The sequence below is a fragment of the Oncorhynchus keta genome, unplaced genomic scaffold, assembly GCF_023373465.1.
Source record: "Oncorhynchus keta strain PuntledgeMale-10-30-2019 unplaced genomic scaffold, Oket_V2 Un_scaffold_7639_pilon_pilon, whole genome shotgun sequence".
Taxonomy (NCBI): domain Eukaryota; kingdom Metazoa; phylum Chordata; class Actinopteri; order Salmoniformes; family Salmonidae; genus Oncorhynchus; species Oncorhynchus keta.
Window position 1 is genome coordinate 100768 of NW_026290996.1, and position 20130 is coordinate 120897.

General features: G+C 45.5%; 1 protein-coding gene across 1 annotated transcript in view; it reads right to left on the bottom strand.

Annotated features, from left to right (window-relative positions):
* Positions 1 to 15913: 15913 nt before the first annotated feature.
* Positions 15914 to 20130, bottom strand: part of LOC118380196 (zinc finger protein 436-like) — a 39885-nt gene continuing 35668 nt past the window's right edge. Inside the window, exon 2 of the mRNA XM_052517384.1 lies at positions 15914 to 17282. Coding sequence (XP_052373344.1) covers positions 16066 to 17282 — 1217 coding nt within the window. The 3' untranslated portion in view covers positions 15914 to 16065. The remainder of the gene's footprint in view (positions 17283 to 20130) is intronic.

Consider the following 20130-nt stretch of genomic DNA (forward strand, 5'->3'; position numbering starts at 1 on the left):
CTAGGTAGTTGATGTGTAGGGGCACCAGGTAGTTGATGTGTAGGGGTACCAGGTAGTTGATGTGTAGGGGTACCAGGTAGTTGATGTGTAGGGGCACTAGGTAGTTGATGTGTAGGGTACTAGGTAGTTGATGTGTAGGGGTACTAGGTAGTTGATGTGTAGGGGCACCAGGTAGTTGATGTGTAGGGGCACCAGGTAGTTGATGTGTAGGGCACCAGGTAGTTGATGTGTAGGGTACCAGGTAGTTGATGTGTAGGGCACCAGGTAGTTGATGTGTAGGGCACGGGTAGTTGATGTGTAGGGGTACCAGGTAGTTGATGTGTAGGGCACCAGGTAGTTGATGTGTAGGGTACCAGGTAGTTGATGTGTAGGGGCACCAGGTAGTTGATGTGTAGGGGTACCGGGTAGTTGATGTGTAGGGGCACCAGGTAGTTGATGTGTAGGGGCACCAGGTAGTTGATGTGTAGGGGTACGGGTAGTTGATGTGTAGGGTACAGGTAGTTGATGTGTAGGGGCACCAGGTAGTTGATGTGTAGGGGCACCAGGTAGTTGATGTGTAGGGCACGGGGTAGTTGATGTGTAGGGGTACCAGGTAGTTGATGTGTAGGGGCACCAGGTAGTTGATGTGTAGGGGCACCAGGTAGTTGATGTGTAGGGGCACGGGGTAGTTGATGTGTAGGGGCACCAGGTAGTTGATGTGTAGGGCACCAGGTAGTTGATGTGTAGGGGGTAGTTGATGTGTAGGGGTACCAGGTAGTTGATGTGTAGGGTAGGGGTAGTTGATGTGTAGGGGCAACCAGGTAGTTGATGTGTAGGGCACCAGGTAGTTGATGTGTAGGGCACCAGGTAGTTGATGTGTAGGGGTACCAGGTAGTTGATGTGTAGGGGTACTAGGTAGTTGATGTGTAGGGGCACCGGGTAGTTGATGTGGGGCACCAGGTAGTTGATGTGTAGGGCACCAGGTAGTTGATGTGTAGGGCACCAGGTAGTTGATGTGTAGGGCACCAGGTAGTTGATGTGTAGGGGTAGGGTAGTTGATGTGTAGGGCACGGGGTAGTTGATGCAGGGGTAGGGGTAGTTGATGTGTAGGGCACCAGGTAGTTGATGTGTAGGGCACCAGGTAGTTGATGTGTAGGGGCACCAGGTAGTTGATGTGTAGGGGCACCAGGTAGTTGATGTGTAGGGGTATGTGTAGGGTACCAGGTAGTTGATGTGTAGGGGCACCAGGTAGTTGATGTGTAGGGGCACCAGGTAGTTGATGTGTAGGGGCACCAGGTAGTTGATGTGTAGGGCACTAGGTAGTTGATGTGTAGGGGTACTAGGTAGTTGATGTGTAGGGGCAGGTAGTTGATGTGTAGGGCACCAGGTAGTTGATGTGTAGGGGTACCAGGTAGTTGATGTGTAGGGGTACCAGGTAGTTGATGTGTAGGGCACCAGGTAGTTGATGTGTAGGGGTACCAGGTAGTTGATGTGTAGGGTACCAGGTAGTTGATGTGTAGGGGCACCAGGTAGTTGATGTGTAGGGGCACTAGGTAGTTGATGTGTAGGGTACTAGGTAGTTGATGTGTAGGGGTACCAGGTAGTTGATGTGTAGGGGCACCAGGTAGTTGATGTGTAGGGGTACTAGGTAGTTGATGTGTAGGGGTACTAGGTAGTTGATGTGTAGGGTACTGGGGTAGTTGATGTGTAGGGCACCAGGTAGTTGATGTGTAGGGCACAGGTAGTTGATGTGTAGGGTACGGGGTAGTTGATGTGTAGGGGTACTAGGTAGTTGATGTGTAGGGGTACCAGGTAGTTGATGTGTAGGGGTACCAGGTAGTTGATGTGTAGGGGTACCAGGTAGTTGATGTGTAGGGCACCAGGTAGTTGATGTGTAGGGGTACCAGGTAGTTGATGTGTAGGGCACCAGGTAGTTGATGTGTAGGGTACCAGGTAGTTGATGTGTAGGGGTACCAGGTAGTTGATGTGTAGGGTACGAGGTAGTTGATGTGTAGGGGCACCAGGTAGTTGATGTGTAGGGGTACTAGGTAGTTGATGTGTAGGGGTACCAGGTAGTTGGGGTACTAGGTAGTTGATGTGTAGGGGTACCAGGTAGTTGATGTGTAGGGGTACGGGGTAGTTGATGTGTAGGGGTACCAGGTAGTTGATGTGTAGGGCACGGGGAGTTGATGTGTAGGGTAGGTAGTTGATGTGTAGGGGTATCGGGTAGTTGATGTGTAGGGGTACTAGGTAGTTGATGTGTAGGGCACCAGGTAGTTGATGTGTAGGGTACTAGGTAGTTGATGTGTAGGGGTACCAGGTAGTTGATGTGTAGGGGTACCGGGTAGTTGATGTGTAGGGTACCAGGTAGTTGATGTGTAGGGGTACCAGGTAGTTGATGTGTAGGGCGGGTAGTTGATGTGTAGGGCACGGGGTAGTTGATGTGTAGGGGTACCAGGTAGTTGATGTGTAGGGGTACCGGGTAGTTGATGTGTAGGGGTAGTTGATGTGTAGGGTACCAGGTAGTTGATGTGTAGGGGTACCAGGTAGTTGATGTGTAGGGGTATGGGGTAGTTGATGTGTAGGGGCACCGGGTAGTTGATGTGTAGGGGTACGGGTAGTTGATGTGTAGGGGTACCAGGTAGTTGATGTGTAGGGTACGGGGTAGTTGATGTGTAGGGGTACTAGGTAGTTGATGCGTAGGGTACCAGGTAGTTGATGTGTAGGGTACTAGGTAGTTGATGTGTAGGGGCACTAGGTAGTTGATGTGTAGGGCACGGGGTAGTTGATGTGTAGGGGTACCAGGTAGTTGATGTGTAGGGGTACCAGGTAGGATGTGTAGGGGTACCAGGTAGTTGATGTGTAGGGTACTAGGTAGTTGATGTGTAGGGGTACTAGGTAGTTGATGTGTAGGGGTACCAGGTAGTTGATGTGTAGGGTACCAGGTAGTTGATGTGTAGGGGTACTAGGTAGTTGATGTGTAGGGGTACGGGGTAGTTGATGTGTAGGGGTACCAGGTAGTTGATGTGTAGGGGTACCAGGTAGTTGATGTGTAGGGGTACTAGGTAGTTGATGTGTAGGGGTACGAGGTAGTTGATGTGTAGGGGTACCAGGTAGTTGATGTGTAGGGGTACCAGGTAGTTGATGTGTAGGGGTACCAGGTAGTTGATGTGTAGGGGTACCAGGTAGTTGATGTGTAGGGGTACTAGGTAGTTGATGTGTAGGGGTACGGGGTAGTTGATGTGTAGGGGTACCAGGTAGTTGATGTGTAGGGGTACCAGGTAGTTGATGTGTAGGGGTACTAGGTAGTTGATGTGTAGGGGTACCAGGTAGTTGATGTGTAGGGGTACCAGGTAGTTGATGTGTAGGGGTACCAGGTAGTTGATGTGTAGGGGTACCAGGTAGTTGATGTGTAGGGGTACCAGGTAGTTGATGTGTAGGGGTACCAGGTAGTTGATGTGTAGGGGTACGGGGTAGTTGATGTGTAGGGGTACGGGGTAGTTGATGTGTAGGGGTACGAGGTAGTTGATGTGTAGGGGTAGTTGATGTGTAGGGGTACGGGGTAGTTGATGTGTAGGGGTACGAGGTAGTTGATGTGTAGGGGTACGGGGTAGTTGATGTGTAGGGGTACGGGGTAGTTGATGTGTAGGGGTACGGGGTAGTTGATGTGTAGGGGTACGAGGTAGTTGATGTGTAGGGGTACCAGGTAGTTGATGTGTAGGGGTACGGGGTAGTTGATGTGTAGGGGTACGGGGTAGTTGATGTGTAGGGGTACGAGGTAGTTGATGTGTAGGGGTACTAGGTAGTTGATGTGTAGGGGTACCAGGTAGTTGATGTGTAGGGGTACGGGGTAGTTGATGTGTAGGGGTACCAGGTAGTTGATGTGTAGGGGTACCAGGTAGTTGATGTGTAGGGGTACCAGGTAGTTGATGTGTAGGGGTACCAGGTAGTTGATGTGTAGGGGTACCAGGTAGTTGATGTGTAGGGGTACGGGGTAGTTGATGTGTAGGGGTACGAGGTAGTTGATGTGTAGGGGTACGAGGTAGTTGATGTGTAGGGGTACCAGGTAGTTGATGTGTAGGGGTACTAGGTAGTTGATGTGTAGGGGTACTAGGTAGTTGATGTGTAGGGGTACTAGGTAGTTGATGTGTAGGGGTACCAGGTAGTTGATGTGTAGGGGTACCAGGTAGTTGATGTGTAGGGGTATGGGGTAGTTGATGTGTAGGGGTACTAGGTAGTTGATGTGTAGGGGTACCAGGTAGTTGATGTGTAGGGGTACGGGGTAGTTGATGTGTAGGGGTACGAGGTAGTTGATGTGTAGGGGTATGGGGTAGTTGATGTGTAGGGGTACCAGGTAGTTGATGTGTAGGGGTACGGGGTAGTTGATGTGTAGGGGTACTAGGTAGTTGATGTGTAGGGGTACCAGGTAGTTGATGTGTAGGGGTACTAGGTAGTTGATGTGTAGGGGTACCAGGTAGTTGATGTGTAGGGGTACCAGGTAGTTGATGTGTAGGGGTATGGGGTAGTTGATGTGTAGGGGTACTAGGTAGTTGATGTGTAGGGGTACCAGGTAGTTGATGTGTAGGGGTACGGGGTAGTTGATGTGTAGGGGTACGAGGTAGTTGATGTGTAGGGGTATGGGGTAGTTGATGTGTAGGGGTACCAGGTAGTTGATGTGTAGGGGTACGGGGTAGTTGATGTGTAGGGGTACTAGGTAGTTGATGTGTAGGGGTACCAGGTAGTTGATGTGTAGGGGTACCAGGTAGTTGATGTGTAGGGGTACGGGGTAGTTGATGTGTAGGGGTACGGGGTAGTTGATGTGTAGGGGTACGGGGTAGTTGATGTGTAGGGGTACCAGGTAGTTGATGTGTAGGGGTACCAGGTAGTTGATGTGTAGGGGTACTAGGTAGTTGATGTGTAGGGGTACCGGGTAGTTGATGTGTAGGGGTACTAGGTAGTTGATGTGTAGGGGTACTAGGTAGTTGATGTGTAGGGGTACGGGTAGTTGATGTGTAGGGGTACTAGGTAGTTGATGTGTAGGGGTACTAGGTAGTTGATGTGTAGGGGTACGAGGTAGTTGATGTGTAGGGGTACTAGGTAGTTGATGTGTAGGGGTACTAGGTAGTTGATGTGTAGGGGTACCAGGTAGTTGATGTGTAGGGGTACCAGGTAGTTGATGTGTAGGGGTACGAGGTAGTTGATGTGTAGGGGTACGGGGTAGTTGATGTGTAGGGGTACGAGGTAGTTGATGTGTAGGGGTACGAGGTAGTTGATGTGTAGGGGTACTAGGTAGTTGATGTGTAGGGGTACCGGGTAGTTGATGTGTAGGGGTACCAGGTAGTTGATGTGTAGGGGTACCAGGTAGTTGATGTGTAGGGGTACTAGGTAGTTGATGTGTAGGGGTACCAGGTAGTTGATGTGTAGGGGTACGGGGTAGTTGATGTGTAGGGGTACGAGGTAGTTGATGTGTAGGGGTACCGGGTAGTTGATGTGTAGGGGTACGGGGTAGTTGATGTGTAGGGGTACCAGGTAGTTGATGTGTAGGGGTACGGGGTAGTTGATGTGTAGGGGTACGAGGTAGTTGATGTGTAGGGGTACCGGGTAGTTGATGTGTAGGGGTACGAGGTAGTTGATGTGTAGGGGTACTAGGTAGTTGATGTGTAGGGGTACGGGGTAGTTGATGTGTAGGGGTACGAGGTAGTTGATGTGTAGGGGTACCGGGTAGTTGATGTGTAGGGGTACGGGGTAATGGAGGTAGATATGTACATATAACTAGGAATAAAGCGACAGATGAGAAACAGTAGCAGCAGCGTATGTTGATGTGAGTCAAAGTTCATGCAGATCGTCCAGGTAGCCATTTGGTGAACTCTTTATCAGTCTTATGGCTCGGGGGGGGGCTGTTCAGGGTCCTGTTGGTTCCAGGCTTCACACCTCTTGCCGTACGTGAAACGATCATTTCCATGGCAATGTAGAATGTTCATTCAGATGACGGATGTGGCTCATGCAATGGAATGTATTTATTGTAATGTCAGTTGAGTTGATTCAACAAATCACAGCACAGACTGATGGGAACACTTCCTGCTTTTAGTCAATGCTTTGCTCCAATGGGTGCACTCGCAACGGCCGACAGTCCACCCATTGTGACATCATCGTCTTGAATGGGAACACCCGTTCTGTCCAATGAGGGGATTCGATTCATCTGGAGCCCAGCGAGGCTTGTTTTACAACCTGGTGAAGTTTTGGAACTGGGCTGCCTCCCTGTCAGCACATGGAGTAATGAGGAGGATTCTGTGGGAAGATCTCAATTACATAATTACTCCTCACGTCGCCTCTGCTCATCTCCTTCTCAAAACACACATTGGATGAGAGACAGAGGACACAAAGAATATGCAATTGGGATCTTCCCTGCGTTTTACATAAACCCCACAGTTCTCAAACATTGTACCTAGAGACCAACCGTCCAGTAGGTTCTCAAACATTGTACCACAGAACTAATGAGCTGCTATATAACAGTGAATACACTGACCACAGAACTAATGAGCTGCTCTACAACACTGACCACAGAACTAATGAGCTGCTGTACAACAGTGAATACACTGACCACAGAACTAATGAGCTGCTATATAACAGTGAATACACTGACCACAGAACTAATGAGCTGCTATATAACAGTGAATACACTGACCACAGAACTAATGAGCTGCTATATAACAGTGAATACACTGACCACAGAACTAATGAGCTGCTATATAACAGTGAATACAGTGACCACAGAACTAATGAGCTGCTATATAACAGTGAATACACTGACCACAGAACTAATGAGCTGCTCTACAACAGTGAATACACTGACCACAGAACTAATGAGCTGCTATATAACAGTGAACACACTGACCACAGAACTAATGAGCTGCTCTACAACAGTGAATACACTGACCACAGAACTAATGAGCTGCTATATAACAGTGAACACACTGACCACAGAACTAATGAGCTGCTATATAACAGTGAACACACTGACCACAGAACTGTAACAGAAGCAGATTGTAGTCTCATCCACACACCACTGTTCTTACTTGAATCTGAATCTCCCTCTTCTTCTCCTCTCACAGTTCCACGCAGACCCTGTGTTTTCCTGCAGTCGACCAGCCGCACAGACACCCTCTTCAGACCCCACAGTAAGGCAACAGTGGGAGAGGCACGACCTGGGGACTCTGGGAGAGGGAAAGACATGTCCTGGAAACCACAAAAATAAACAATCAACTTAGGGTGGGAAACACTCTCCTACCTTGATTCCTCTCGTTCTCTGGACCTCCTGCTATAAATGTTGTGGAGGAGAAAGTCCAAGAGGAGGAACCTCAGATCAGAAACACACCCTCCTTCATTCCTAATTCTCTGGACCTCCTGCTATAAATATTATGGAGGAGAAAGTCCAATCAGAATCATCTGTATTTGCCAAAAAACATTCACATATCAGTATTTGGATGAACCTCAAATGTTCTCCTCCAATGGATTTATAGGAGGAGGTCCAGGAATTAAGGAAGGAATGTTGAGAACCAGAAACCCTTTGTGACTGGGATGTACTCACAACACTCCCCCTCTGCTCTGGGGTGTGGCTCTCTGGAGCCGACTCCGCCTTCAGCCTGTTGCTAGGAAACCAATCCTTGTCTTTCACGTCGCAGTGAATAGAATCGTCATCACCACCAAACTGTCTGGGACTCACGGGTGTCACATTAGATTCTCCCTGTGTCTTTCTGATGTCCTCCTTCACTGTAGAGCCCTGGGAGGGCCAGGAAACTGCATATTGCCTCGTTTTTAGATCTGTAAAAGGGAAGAGAGTTTGACTACCGGTAAAAACATAGGTTATAGTTTGCTCCCTCATCTGATTACCAAACATATCACTTATCATCCTAGGACCTTCGGTCAGAGAGCAATAGATGAGCGAACTCTGAATACAAACTAAAGGAAAATAAATAAATACACTTTTTTTTATGAGGTCAAAAGCCCAATAATGACAACAACAACAAACAATACGTCTTAATACGCTGTGATCAAAATCTTAATTTTAGTTTTTTTGCTACTTTTAAGATTGCACCCCAGACATGTATGTGGGGTGTATTGCATGTTATAATGGCACGATTACATTGGAGGTGATGCTTTAAATCAATGCGTTTTTTACTGGTTATCTTCAGTGTACTGAACACATGTATATATTTTTTTAATAATTTAAAACCACACACCAGTTCAACAACTGCATAGTTCTCCCCCTGTTTTTAAGACAATTACTCACCAGTGTTAACCGGATCTTCTGTCTCCTCCTCTTTCACCCGAAAAGGTTTCTCTTCTTCTTTCTTCTCTTCTTTCAATGTTATTGACTCCTCCTTCACTCCAAAAGGCTCTTCTTTCAATGTGATAGAGGAAGCCATCTCCTTTTTTATTCTGAAAGCTTCTACCTCTTCTTCCACTGTGACATCCTCTATCCCTTCCTCCTCTTCCTCCGTTTTAATTCGACAAGCTTCTTCCGTTCCTTTCACTGTAATATCCTCCTCTTCTTCCGTTCCTTTCACTGTAATATCCTCCTCTTCTTCTTCTTTTACAACAATGTTCATCCCCATAGCTGCTTTCTCCGTCCAGCAGACCTCCTCTTCATTAGCAGGAGGAGAGTAGCTTAGTGAGCTCATTGTCAGGGATGTTAGCTAGCTAGCTACTTAGCATTAGCGACTAGCCTAATACTGGGCTCGGTAACACATTTGCAAATTTAGCAAGCAAATCACGTTTAATTGAACTAGTAGATACGTAAAAAAAACTGTGTTTAAATCACCGAGATTCGTGTAGCTACACAAAAATGGCCTACAGAGCTTCAATGTTTGTATTTCATGTTGGCTCACAAGCTACAGAGATGGCGTTGTTGAAGACGCGTCCAACGCAGTCGGTCGTCACTAGTTACCACAACCACAAAGTCATAAACCCCACTCATTCCCACAATTTATCTTCTAAAAATTAGATTTCAACCTTAACTCTAACCACATTGCTAACCTTATGCCGAATCCTAAATTAAGACCAAAAATAAAATGTTTGTTTAAAAAAAATGTTTGTTTTCATTAATCTTTCGATATAGCCAATTTGACATTGTGGCTGTGGTAACTAGTGGAAACCCGTGTGTCCACTACATTATACGTCACGTGAGAAGCATCACCTGAAAGACTTCCCCATCTGCTGACTGGAGGGGTAACGCAGTTTCTAAAAAGATTCACCACATCGGTTTTTTTTCTGGCAAACAATGTCATTACATATAATTCCAAATAAGGAAATGTGTCTTCCTCTTTTTGAACCTGTTGGACTGTATATGTTGAGGGTTTCCTCAGCGCTATGTGTTCATCTCCCAGGCGCTTGTAAGGACACAGATGACAGACAGGTAAGATCCAGTTGAGGTCGTTTAACGCTGATTCACATAGAGTATGAACAGTGCAGTGTATGGGCTAAGGCACTGAGTTTGAGGTGCTAAAGGAAACTCGACCCCCAAAAACATCTGTGTCAGATGGTTTAGACCCTTTCTTCTTTAAGGTTGCTGCCCCTATCATCACCAAGCCCTATCTCTGACCTTTTTACCCTGTCTCTCCTCTCTGGGGAGGTTACCAATGCTTGGAAGGCAGCTACAGTGGATCCTTTATTTAAAGGGGGAGATCAAGCTGATCCTAACTGTTACAGGTCTATTTCCAATTTGCCCTGTTTGTCAAAAGTGTTGGAACAACTTGTCAATAATCAACTGACTGGCTTTCTTGATGTCTATAGTTACTCTCTGGTATGGAATCTGGTTTCCTCTCAGGTTATGGATGTGTCACTACAACCTTAAAGGTTCTAAATGATGTCACCATTGCACTTGATTCTAAGCAATGTTGTGCTGCTATTTTTTATTGACTCGGCCAAAGCTTTTGACACGATAGACCATTCCATTCTTCTGGGCCGTCTAAGGAGTATTGGTGTCTCCGAGGGGTCTTTGGTCTGGTTTGCTAACAACCTCTCTCAAAGAGTGCAGTGTATAAAGTCAGAAAATCTGCTGTCTCAGCCACTGCCTGTCACCAAGGGAGTACCCCAAGGCTCAATTCTAACCCCCACACTCTTCTCAACTTACATCAACAACATAGCTCAGGCATTAGGATGCTCTCATCCATCCATTTATATGCAGATGATACAGCCTTATACTCAGCTGGCCCCTCATCGGATTTTGTGTTAAATGCTCTACAACAAAGCTTTCTTAGTGTCCAACAAGCTTTATTTTAACCTTGTTCTGAACACTTCAAAAACAAAGGTGCATGTTCATTTCCACAGGTGCATGTTCATGAATTGTTTTTGGTTCATTGAACAAGCATGGGAAACAGTGTTTAATAAACCCTTTACAATGAAGATCTGTGAAGTTATTTGGATTTTTACAAATGATCTTTGAAAGACAGGGTCCTGAAAAAGGGACATTTCTTTTTTTTGCTGAGTTTAGTAACCAAAAAAGTGTTAATACAAATATAATTATATTTTATATTTGAGATTCTTCAAAGTTGCCGCCCTTTGCCTTGCACACTCTTGGCTTGTAGATGATTCCTCAATAGCTTGTGGAGGATTCCCCAGTAGCTTGTGGATGATTCCCCAGTAGCTTGTGGATGATTCCTCAGTAGCTTGATGGAGGATTCCCCAGTAGCTTGTGGAGGATTCCCAGTAGCTTGTGGAGGATTCCTCAGTAGCTTATGGAGGATTCCTCAGTAGCTTGTGGAGGATTCCTCAGTAGCTTGTGGAGGATTCCTCAGTAGCTTGTGGAGGATTCCCCAGTAGCTTGTGGATGATTCCCCAGTAGCTTGTGGATGATTCCCCAGTAGCTTATGGAAGATTCCCCAGTAGCTTGTGGAGGATTCCTCAGTAGCTTGTGGAGGATTCCCCAATAGCTTGTGGAGGATTCCTCAGTAGCTTGTGGAGGATTCCCCAGTAGCTTATGGAGGATTCCCCAGTAGCTTATGGAGGATTCCCCAGTAGCTTGTGGAGGATTCCCCAGTAGCTTGTGGAGGATTCCTCAGTAGCTTGTGGAGGATTCCCCAGTAGCTTCTCTTCTCTCCATCTGTCTCTCTCTATTGTCGAGAACTTCTCTGTCATTCAATATGATTTTTGTTTGTCTATCTTTTGTGTCTTTATCTACATGTTGATTTATATTTACAACAAGCATGAAGACATCAGAACAGGGCCGTTGTCTTGGTCTCCATGTTTATCTGTGTTTACAACAAGCATGAAGACATCAGAACAGGGCCGTTGTCTTGGTCTACATGTTTATCTGTGTTTACAACAAGCATGAAGACATCAGAACAGGGCTTGGTACATGTTTATCGTTGTTTATCTTGAAGTCAGAACAGGGCCGTTGTCTTGGTCTACATGTTTATCTGTTTACAACAAGCAGGAAGACATCAGAACAGGGCCGTTGTCTTGGTCTACATGTTTATACAACAAGCAGGAAGTCAGAACAGGGCCGTTGTCTTGGTCTACATGTTTATCTGTTTACAACAAGCAGGAAGACATCAGAACAGGGCCGTTGTCTTGGTCTACATGTTTATCTGTTTACAACAAGCAGGAAGACATCAGAACAGGGCCGTTGTCTTGGTCTACATGTTTATCTGTTTACAACAAGCAGGAAGACATCAGAACAGGGCCGTTGTCTTGGTCTACATGTTTATCTGTTTACAACAAGCAGGAAGACATCAGAACAGGGCCGTTGTCTTGGTCTACATGTTTATCTGTTTACAACAAGCAGGAAGACATCAGAACAGGGCCGTTGTCTTGGTCTCCATGTTTATCTGTGTTTACAACAAGCAGGAAGACATCAGAACAGGGCCGATGTTTTTGTTTACAACAAGCAGGAAGAATAACATCCATGTTTATCTGTTTACAACAAGCAGGGAATAATAACATAATGTACGGGATACATTTGTACTGTAGTGAATCCGTCTCTATAGTAATGCAAGGTCTCTTTCATCATCATGTGAAACGTCAATTACCATGGAAATGATGGGATGTGTTTTTCCATGAAAATTATGTTTAGTGATGTTTATATACGACACGGATTACAATCATCATCCTGAATATTAAGGCTATACTCCATGTTATACACACAGACACTCAACCATGCAAACTGGCTGGGTTATTCTTTATTTCAGACATCACACATTATAGTCTTACTCTAATCCAGACATCGTACACACACTCACTAAATCACATCCACGATCATACACATCAACCTACACAGATCTACTACACACGGAATATCTTGACTACATTTTCTAACATCTGTGGCATTGGCTCACAGGCAAACAAAACCAAACACATGATTGCTTGAACCTGTTTCTTGAATTCTAAACATCAGACATTTGAAATCTCTATTTTTGACCGTCATAATACCTCTGATGGCAGTAACTTTACAAGCACTAATTGTGGTCCATTTAGACTGAGAATAGTGTCTGGTTACAGTAAGGGCTACAATAAGTAGAGCCGGTTAGAATTGTAACGGTTTAAGACATTATAGGAAAAGATCAGTCTTTAGGCGGCTGAAAGAAAAGGAATATAACATATATTATTTACAGGAAACTCGATCTACATCCTGAGATGAAGTTGCGTGGGAAAAAGGAAATGGGGTTGGTGAAATAATGTTCTGTCATGGACAAAGGAACTCAAAAGGTGTGATGATATTAATTACCAATTAATTATCAAAAAATATTATGGACTCATTAGAAATAGTGGATATTTAGAGACTAAAAACCCCTGAAAGAATGCGATCAGCCCATCGTCTATTTGGCCTTCACATAACTCTTATAGAGTTTCCATGTGGACGGGGATATTGGACATTTTAATCAAAGTTTACTGGAAGACAATTTATTATTTATTAAAATGGACATTTTGGACATTTTAATCCAATACCAATATTTACTGGACAACAATTTATTCTTAACTAAGACGAAATCATTATAACTGAATATTTCCTGTATTTCCTATAGGTTCAGCAAATCCCCTTTTTGTTTGGGATTCCTTTAAAATGTACCTTCAGAGGTCATTCAATATTCATCAATAATAAAAAAGCACTTCCTGTCTGAAGAGACAAGACCAACAAGCCTTCAGTTACCCAGACTCTGGGCCAACAAGGGAAATCCATGAACTAATAGTACAGGTATAGTAGTACAGACAGTCTTTAGTTACTTTACCCCCAGTCTTTAGTTACTATACCCCCAGCCTTTAGTTACTATGCCCCCAGCCCAGCCTTTAGTTACTATGCCCCCAGCCTTTAGTTACTATGCCCCCAGCCTTTAGTTACTATGCCCCCAGCCTTTAGTTACTATGCCCCCAGCCTTTAGTTACTATGCCCCCAGCCTTTAGTTACTATGCCCCAGCCTTTAGTTACTATGCCCCCAGCCTTTAGTTACTATGCCCCCAGCCTTTAGTTACTATGCCCCCAGCCTTTAGTTACTATGCCCCCAGCCTTTAGTTACTATGCCCCCAGCCTTTAGTTACTATGCCCCCAGCCTTTAGTTACTATGCCCCCAGCCTTTAGTTACTATGCCCCCAGCCTTTGTTACTATGCCCCCAGCCTTTAGTTACTATGCCCCCAGCCTTTAGTTACTATGCCCCCAGCCTTTAGTTACTATACCCCCAGCCTTTGTTACCCCCAGCCTTTAGTTACTATGCCCCCAGCCTTTAGTTACTATGCCCCCAGCCTTTAGTTACTATGCCCCCAGCCTTTAGTTACTATGCCCCCAGCCTTTAGTTACTATGCCCCCAGCCTTTAGTTACTATACCCCAGCCTTTAGTTACTATACCCCCAGCCTTTAGTTACTATGCCCCCAGCCTTTAGTTACTATACCCCCAGCCTTTAGTTACTATGTTACCCCCCAGCCTTTAGTTACTATACCCCCAGCCTTTAGTTACTATGCCCCCAGCCTTTAGTTACTATGCCCCCAGCCTTTAGTTACTATGCCCCCAGCCTTTAGTTACTATGCCCCCAGCCTTTAGTTACTATGCCCCCAGCCTTTAGTTACTATGCCCCCAGCCTTTAGTTACTATGCCCCCAGCCTTTAGTTACTATGCCCCCAGCCTTTAGTTACTATACCCCCAGCCTTTAGTTACTATGCCCCCAGCCTTTAGTTACTATGCCCCCAGCCTTTAGTTACTATACCCCCAGCCTTTAGTTACTATGCCCCCAGCCTTTAGTTACTATGCCCCCAGCCTTTAGTTACTATGCCCCCAGCCTTTAGTTACTATGCCCCCAGCCTTTAGTTACTATGCCCCCAGCCTTTAGTTACTATGCCCCCAGCCTTTAGTTACTATGCCCCCAGCCTTTAGTTACTATACCCCCAGCCTTTAGTTACTATGCCCCCAGCCTTTAGTTACTATACCCCCAGCCTTTAGTTACTATACCCCCAGCCTTTAGTTACTATACCCCCAGCCTTTAGTTACTTACTTTAGTTACTATGCCCCCAGCCTTTAGTTACTATGCCCCCAGCCTTTAGTTACTGCCCCCAGCCTTTAGTTACTATGCCCCCAGCCTTTAGTTACTATACCCCCAGCCTTTAGTTACTATGCCCCCAGCCTTTAGTTACTATGCCCCCAGCCTTTAGTTACTATGCCCCCAGCCTTTAGTTACTATACCCCAGCCTTTAGTTACTATACCCCCAGCCTTTAGTTACTATGCCCCCAGCCTTTAGTTACTATGTTACCCCCAGCCTTTAGTTACTATGCCCCCAGCCTTTAGTTACTATGCCCCCAGCCTTTAGTTACTATACCCCCAGCCTTTAGTTACTATACCCCCAGCCTTTAGTTACTATGCCCCCAGCCTTTAGTTACTATGCCCCCAGCCTTTAGTTACTATGCCCCCAGCCTTTAGTTACTATGCCCCCAGCCTTTAGTTACTATGCCCCCAGCCTTTAGTTACTATACCCCCAGCCTTTAGTTACTATGCCCCCAGCCTTTAGTTACTATGCCCCCAGCCTTTAGTTTTGCCCCCAGCCTTTAGTTACTATGCCCCCAGCCTTTAGTTACTATGCCCCCAGCCTTTAGTTACTATACCCCAGCCTTTAGTTACTATACCCCCAGCCTTTAGTTACTATGCCCCCAGCCTTTAGTTACTATGCCCCCAGCCTTTAGTTACTATGCCCCCAGCCTTTAGTTACTATACCCCCAGCCTTTAGTTACTATACCCCCAGCCTTTAGTTACTATACCCCCAGCCTTTAGTTACTATGCCCCCAGCCTTTAGTTACTATGCCCCCAGCCTTTAGTTACTATACCCCCAGCCTTTAGTTACTATAGCCCCCAGCCTTTAGTTACTATACCCCCAGCCTTTAGTTACTATGCCCCCAGCCTTTAGTTACTATACCCCCAGCCTTTAGTTACTATACCGCCAGCCTCTGGAATAGTATAGTATAGTCTGCCAGAGAACCTGAGGGGGACCAAGAGGCATGGAGAGGCAGCCTTTAGTTACTATGCCCCCAGACTCTGGAATAGTATAGTATAGTCTGCCAGAGAACCTGAGGGGGACCAAGAGGCATGGAGAGGCAGCCTTTAGTTACTATGCCCCCAGACTCTGGAATAGTATAGTATAGTCTGCCAGAGAACCTGAGGGGGACCAAGAGGCAGCCTTTCGTTACTATGCCCCCAGACTCTAGAATAGCCTGGCAGAGAACCTGAGGGGAGCTGAAACTGTGGACATTTCTAAAAGAGATTTTAAAATACATTTTTAGCTTTTCTTTTCCTCAGGGTGCTTTTTAGTTGTGCCGTTTTTATTGTTAATCTTCAGTTTAAAAGAAAAATCACTTATGTTTGTTGTGTGGTAAAAATTTCAGTCCCCCCCCCTGTGAAGCCCATTGTGTTCCATTCCATGTCTGAAAGGTGCTGTATAAATATAGTTTGATTTGATGTGATTTTAGGTTACCGGGACAATGTATTTCCTCAATGGGAAGAGGTTCTCTAACTGCGTTAAATTCTTTCCTCACTGGGACCAACTGTGTGGTTTATCCCCTGTGTGTGTAATTGTGCGTTTTCTTCCCCTGTGTGTTTCCTTTTATGTAATTTTAGGTCATGTGATCGTGAATATCTCTTCCCGCACAAGGCACAATGGTAAAGCTTCTCCCCGTGTGTGTCCTCTCATGCTCCTTCATGTTATCTAATGACCTAAAGAATTTTCCACAATGGGAACAGGGGTAAGGCTTCTCTCCAGAGTGTATTTTCTTATGTTTGTTCAGGTTCCCTAAATACAAAAAACACTTTCCACACTGGGAGCAACTATGTGGTTTTTCCCCTGTGTGTGTCAGCTCATGCGATTTTAGGTCATGTGATCGTAAGAAACTATTTCCACATTGAGAGCAATGGTAAGATTTCTTCCTTGTGTGTGTCCTCTGGTGCTTTTTTAGGTCAGATGATGTTGAAAATCTCTTTCCACAATTGGAGCAGTGGTAAGGCTTTTCTCCTGTATGTGTCCTCTCGTGTGTTTTAAGGTATAGTGACCTTGAAAATCTCTCTCCACACTGGGAGCAGTGGTAAGGCTTTTCTCCTGTATGTTTCCTCTCATGCTCTTTTAGGTTCCCTAACTTGGTAAAATCCTTTCCACACAGGGCGCAATGGTAAGGTTTTTCCCCTGTGTGTGTCCTTTCATGCGCTTTCAGGTTATCGGAAGACCTAAAATTCTTTCCACAATGGGAACAGGGGTAAGGCTTCTCTCCAGAGTGTACTCTCTTATGTTTGTTCAGGTTCCCTATATGGGAAAAACTCTTTCCACACTGGGAGCATTCGTAAGGCTTTTCTCCTGTGTGTTTCCTCTCATGCTCTTTTAGGTTCCTTAACTTGGTAAAATCCTTTCCACACAGGGCGCAATGGTAAGGTTTTTCCCCTGTGTGTGTCCTTTCATGCGCTTTCAGGTTATCGGAAGACCTAAAATTCTTTCCACAATGGGAACAGGGGTAAGGCTTCTCTCCAGAGTGTATTCGCTTATGTTTGTTCAGGTTCCCTAAATGGGAAAAAAGCTTTCCACACTGGGAACAATTGTGTGGTTTTTCCCCAGTGTGTGTCCTCTCATGTGATTTTAGGTCATGTGCTCGTGAGAATCTATTTCCACACTGGGAGCATTGGAAGGGCTTTTCTCCAGTGTGTTTCCTTTCATGCTCTTTCAGCTTCCATAACCACTTAAAACTCATATTACACTGGGAGCAGTGGTGTTGTCTCGCTGGGGTCTCTGGGTCTGGTTCCCCTGAAGGACTCTTTCTGCTGTCAGATGGAGAGACTGGTCTCTCTCCTGCCAAAGACAAAAGGAGTATTTAGTTAAACAGAGTATTTAGTTAAACAGACAGACCTGACTGAAACCTCCATTATAAAACTGTTTTCCTATGAGGTTTAATCCAGACTAGAGCCCTCATTATGAAACACAACATTTGGATCCTGAATGCCGATTGGTTGATAGCTGTTAGTTATTCACGTTAATCCCGGGCAATGGCTGTTAACAGTTCCATTTTGAATTATTTCTACACATCCACTGTCCCACAGCCCAGCCAGGCAATTCATAAACTATTATCCACTAGAAAGACTCATTGAGACATTATTGCCCCATGCTTACAGCCTAGCATTTGCTTTGCCAAATAGCAAGATTCTTTACCAATCCCCTCTTTATACATATAGAACATATTTCGGTGACTTGTTATTAAACAGCAATGTACGGAATATGTTTATATATTTAGGTGTAATCTCTTAAAATTACTATAACGACACCTAGTGGCTAATTGTTGGTTTGCTACTAGAATGGTACATAAGGGGTTAAGATGGGGCTAGAATGGTACATAAGGGGCTAAGATGGGGTTAGAATGATACATAAGGGGTAAAGATGGGGCTAGAATAGTATATAAGGGGCCATGGTGGTTAACTTCAGATGGGGCTAGAATGGTACATACGGGTTAAGATGGGGCTAGAATGGTACATACAGGGTTATGATGAGGCTAGAATGGTACATAAGGGGTTAAGATGGGGCTAGAATGGTACATAAGGGGTAAAGATGGGGCTAGAATGGTACATAAGGGGTAAAGATGGGGCTAGAATAGTATATAAGGGGTAAAGATGGGGCTAGAATAGTATATAAGGGGCCATGGTGGTTAAGTTCAGATGGGGCTAGAATGGTACATAAGGGGTAAAGATGGGGCTAGAATAGTATATCAGATGGGGCTAGAATGGTAAAGATGGGGCTAGAATAGTATATAAGGGGCCAGGGGTTAAGTTCAGATGGGGCTAGAATGGTACATACGGGGTGAAGATGGGGCTAGAATGGTACATACAGGGTGAAGATGAGGCTAGAATGGTACATAAGGGGTTAAGATGGGGCTAGATTGGTAGCGGGGTTAAGATGGGGCTAGAATGGTACATTGGGTTAAGATAGAATGGTACGCGGGGTTAAGATGGGGCTAGAATGGTACATAAGGGGTGAAGATGGGGCTAGAATGGTACATACAGGGTTATGATGACGCTAGAATGGTACATAAGGGGCTAAGATGGGGTTAGAATGGTACATAAGGGGTAAAGATGGGGTTAGAATGGTACATAAGGGGTAAAGATGGGGCTAGAATGGTATATAAGGGGCCAGGGTGGTTAAGTTCAGATGGGGCTAGAATGGTACATACGGGGTTATGATGAGGCTAGAATGGTACATAAGGGGTAAAGATGGGGCTAGAATGGTACATAAGGGGTAAAGATGGGGCTAGAATAGTTATAAGGGGCCATGGTGGTTAAGTTCAGATGAGGCTAGAATGGTACATAAGGGGTTAAGATGGGGCTAGAATGGTACATACGGGGTTAAGATGGGGCTAGAATGGTACATAAGGGGTAAAGATGGGGCTAGAATGGTATATAAGGGGCCAGGGTGGTTAAGTTCAGATGGGGCTAGAATGGTACATACGGGGTTAAGATGGGGCTAGAATGGTACATAAGGGGCGAAGATGGGGCTAAAATGGTACATAACAGGTTAAGATGGGGCTAGAGTGGTACAAGTGTTTACCATCATTACCAACTGGGACCGGTCTGTGTTTACCATCATTACCAACTGGGACCGGTCTGTGTTTACCATCATTACCAACTGGGACCGGTCTGTGTTTACCATCATTACCAACTGGGACCGGTCTGTGTTTACCATCATTACCAACTGGGACCGGTCTGTGTTTACCATCATTACCAACTGGGACCGGTCTGTGTTTACCATCATTACAAACTGGGACCGGTCTGTGTTTATCATCATTACCAACTGGGACCGGTCTGTGTTTATCATCATTACCAACTGGGACCGGTCTGTGTTTATCATCATTACCAACTGGGACCGGTCTGTGTTTACCATCATTACCAACTGGGACCGGTCTGTGTTTACCATCATTACCAACTGGGACCGGTCTGTGTTTACCATCATTACCAACTGGGACCGGTCTGTGTTTACCATCATTACCAACTGGGACCGGTCTGTGTTTACCATCATTACCAACTGGGACCGGTCTGTGTTTACCATCATTACCAACTGGGACCGGTCTGTGTTTACCATCATTACCAACTGGGACCGGTCTGTGTTTACCATCATTTTCCCAACTGGGACCGGTCTGTGTTTACCATCATTACCAACTGGGACCGGTCTGTGTTTACCATCATTACCAACTGGGACCGGTCTGTGTTTACCATCATTACCAACTGGGACCGGTCTGTGTTTACCATCATTACCAACTGGGACCGGTCTGTGTTTACCATCATTACCAACTGGGACCGGTCTGTGTTTACCATCATTACCAACTGGGACCGGTCTGTGTTTACCATCATTACCAACTGGGACCGGTCTGTGTTTACCATCATTACCAACTGGGACCGGTCTGTGTTTACCATCATTACCAACTGGGACCGGTCTGTGTTTACCATCATTACCAACTGGGACCGGTCTGTGTTTACCATCATTACCAACTGGGACCGGTCTGTGTTTACCATCATTGTGGGACCGGTCTGTGTTTACCATCATTACCAACTGGGAACGGTCTGTGTTTACCATCATTACCAACTGGGACCGGTCTGTGTTTACCATCATTACCAACTGGGACCGGTCTGTGTTTACCATCATTACCAACTGGGAC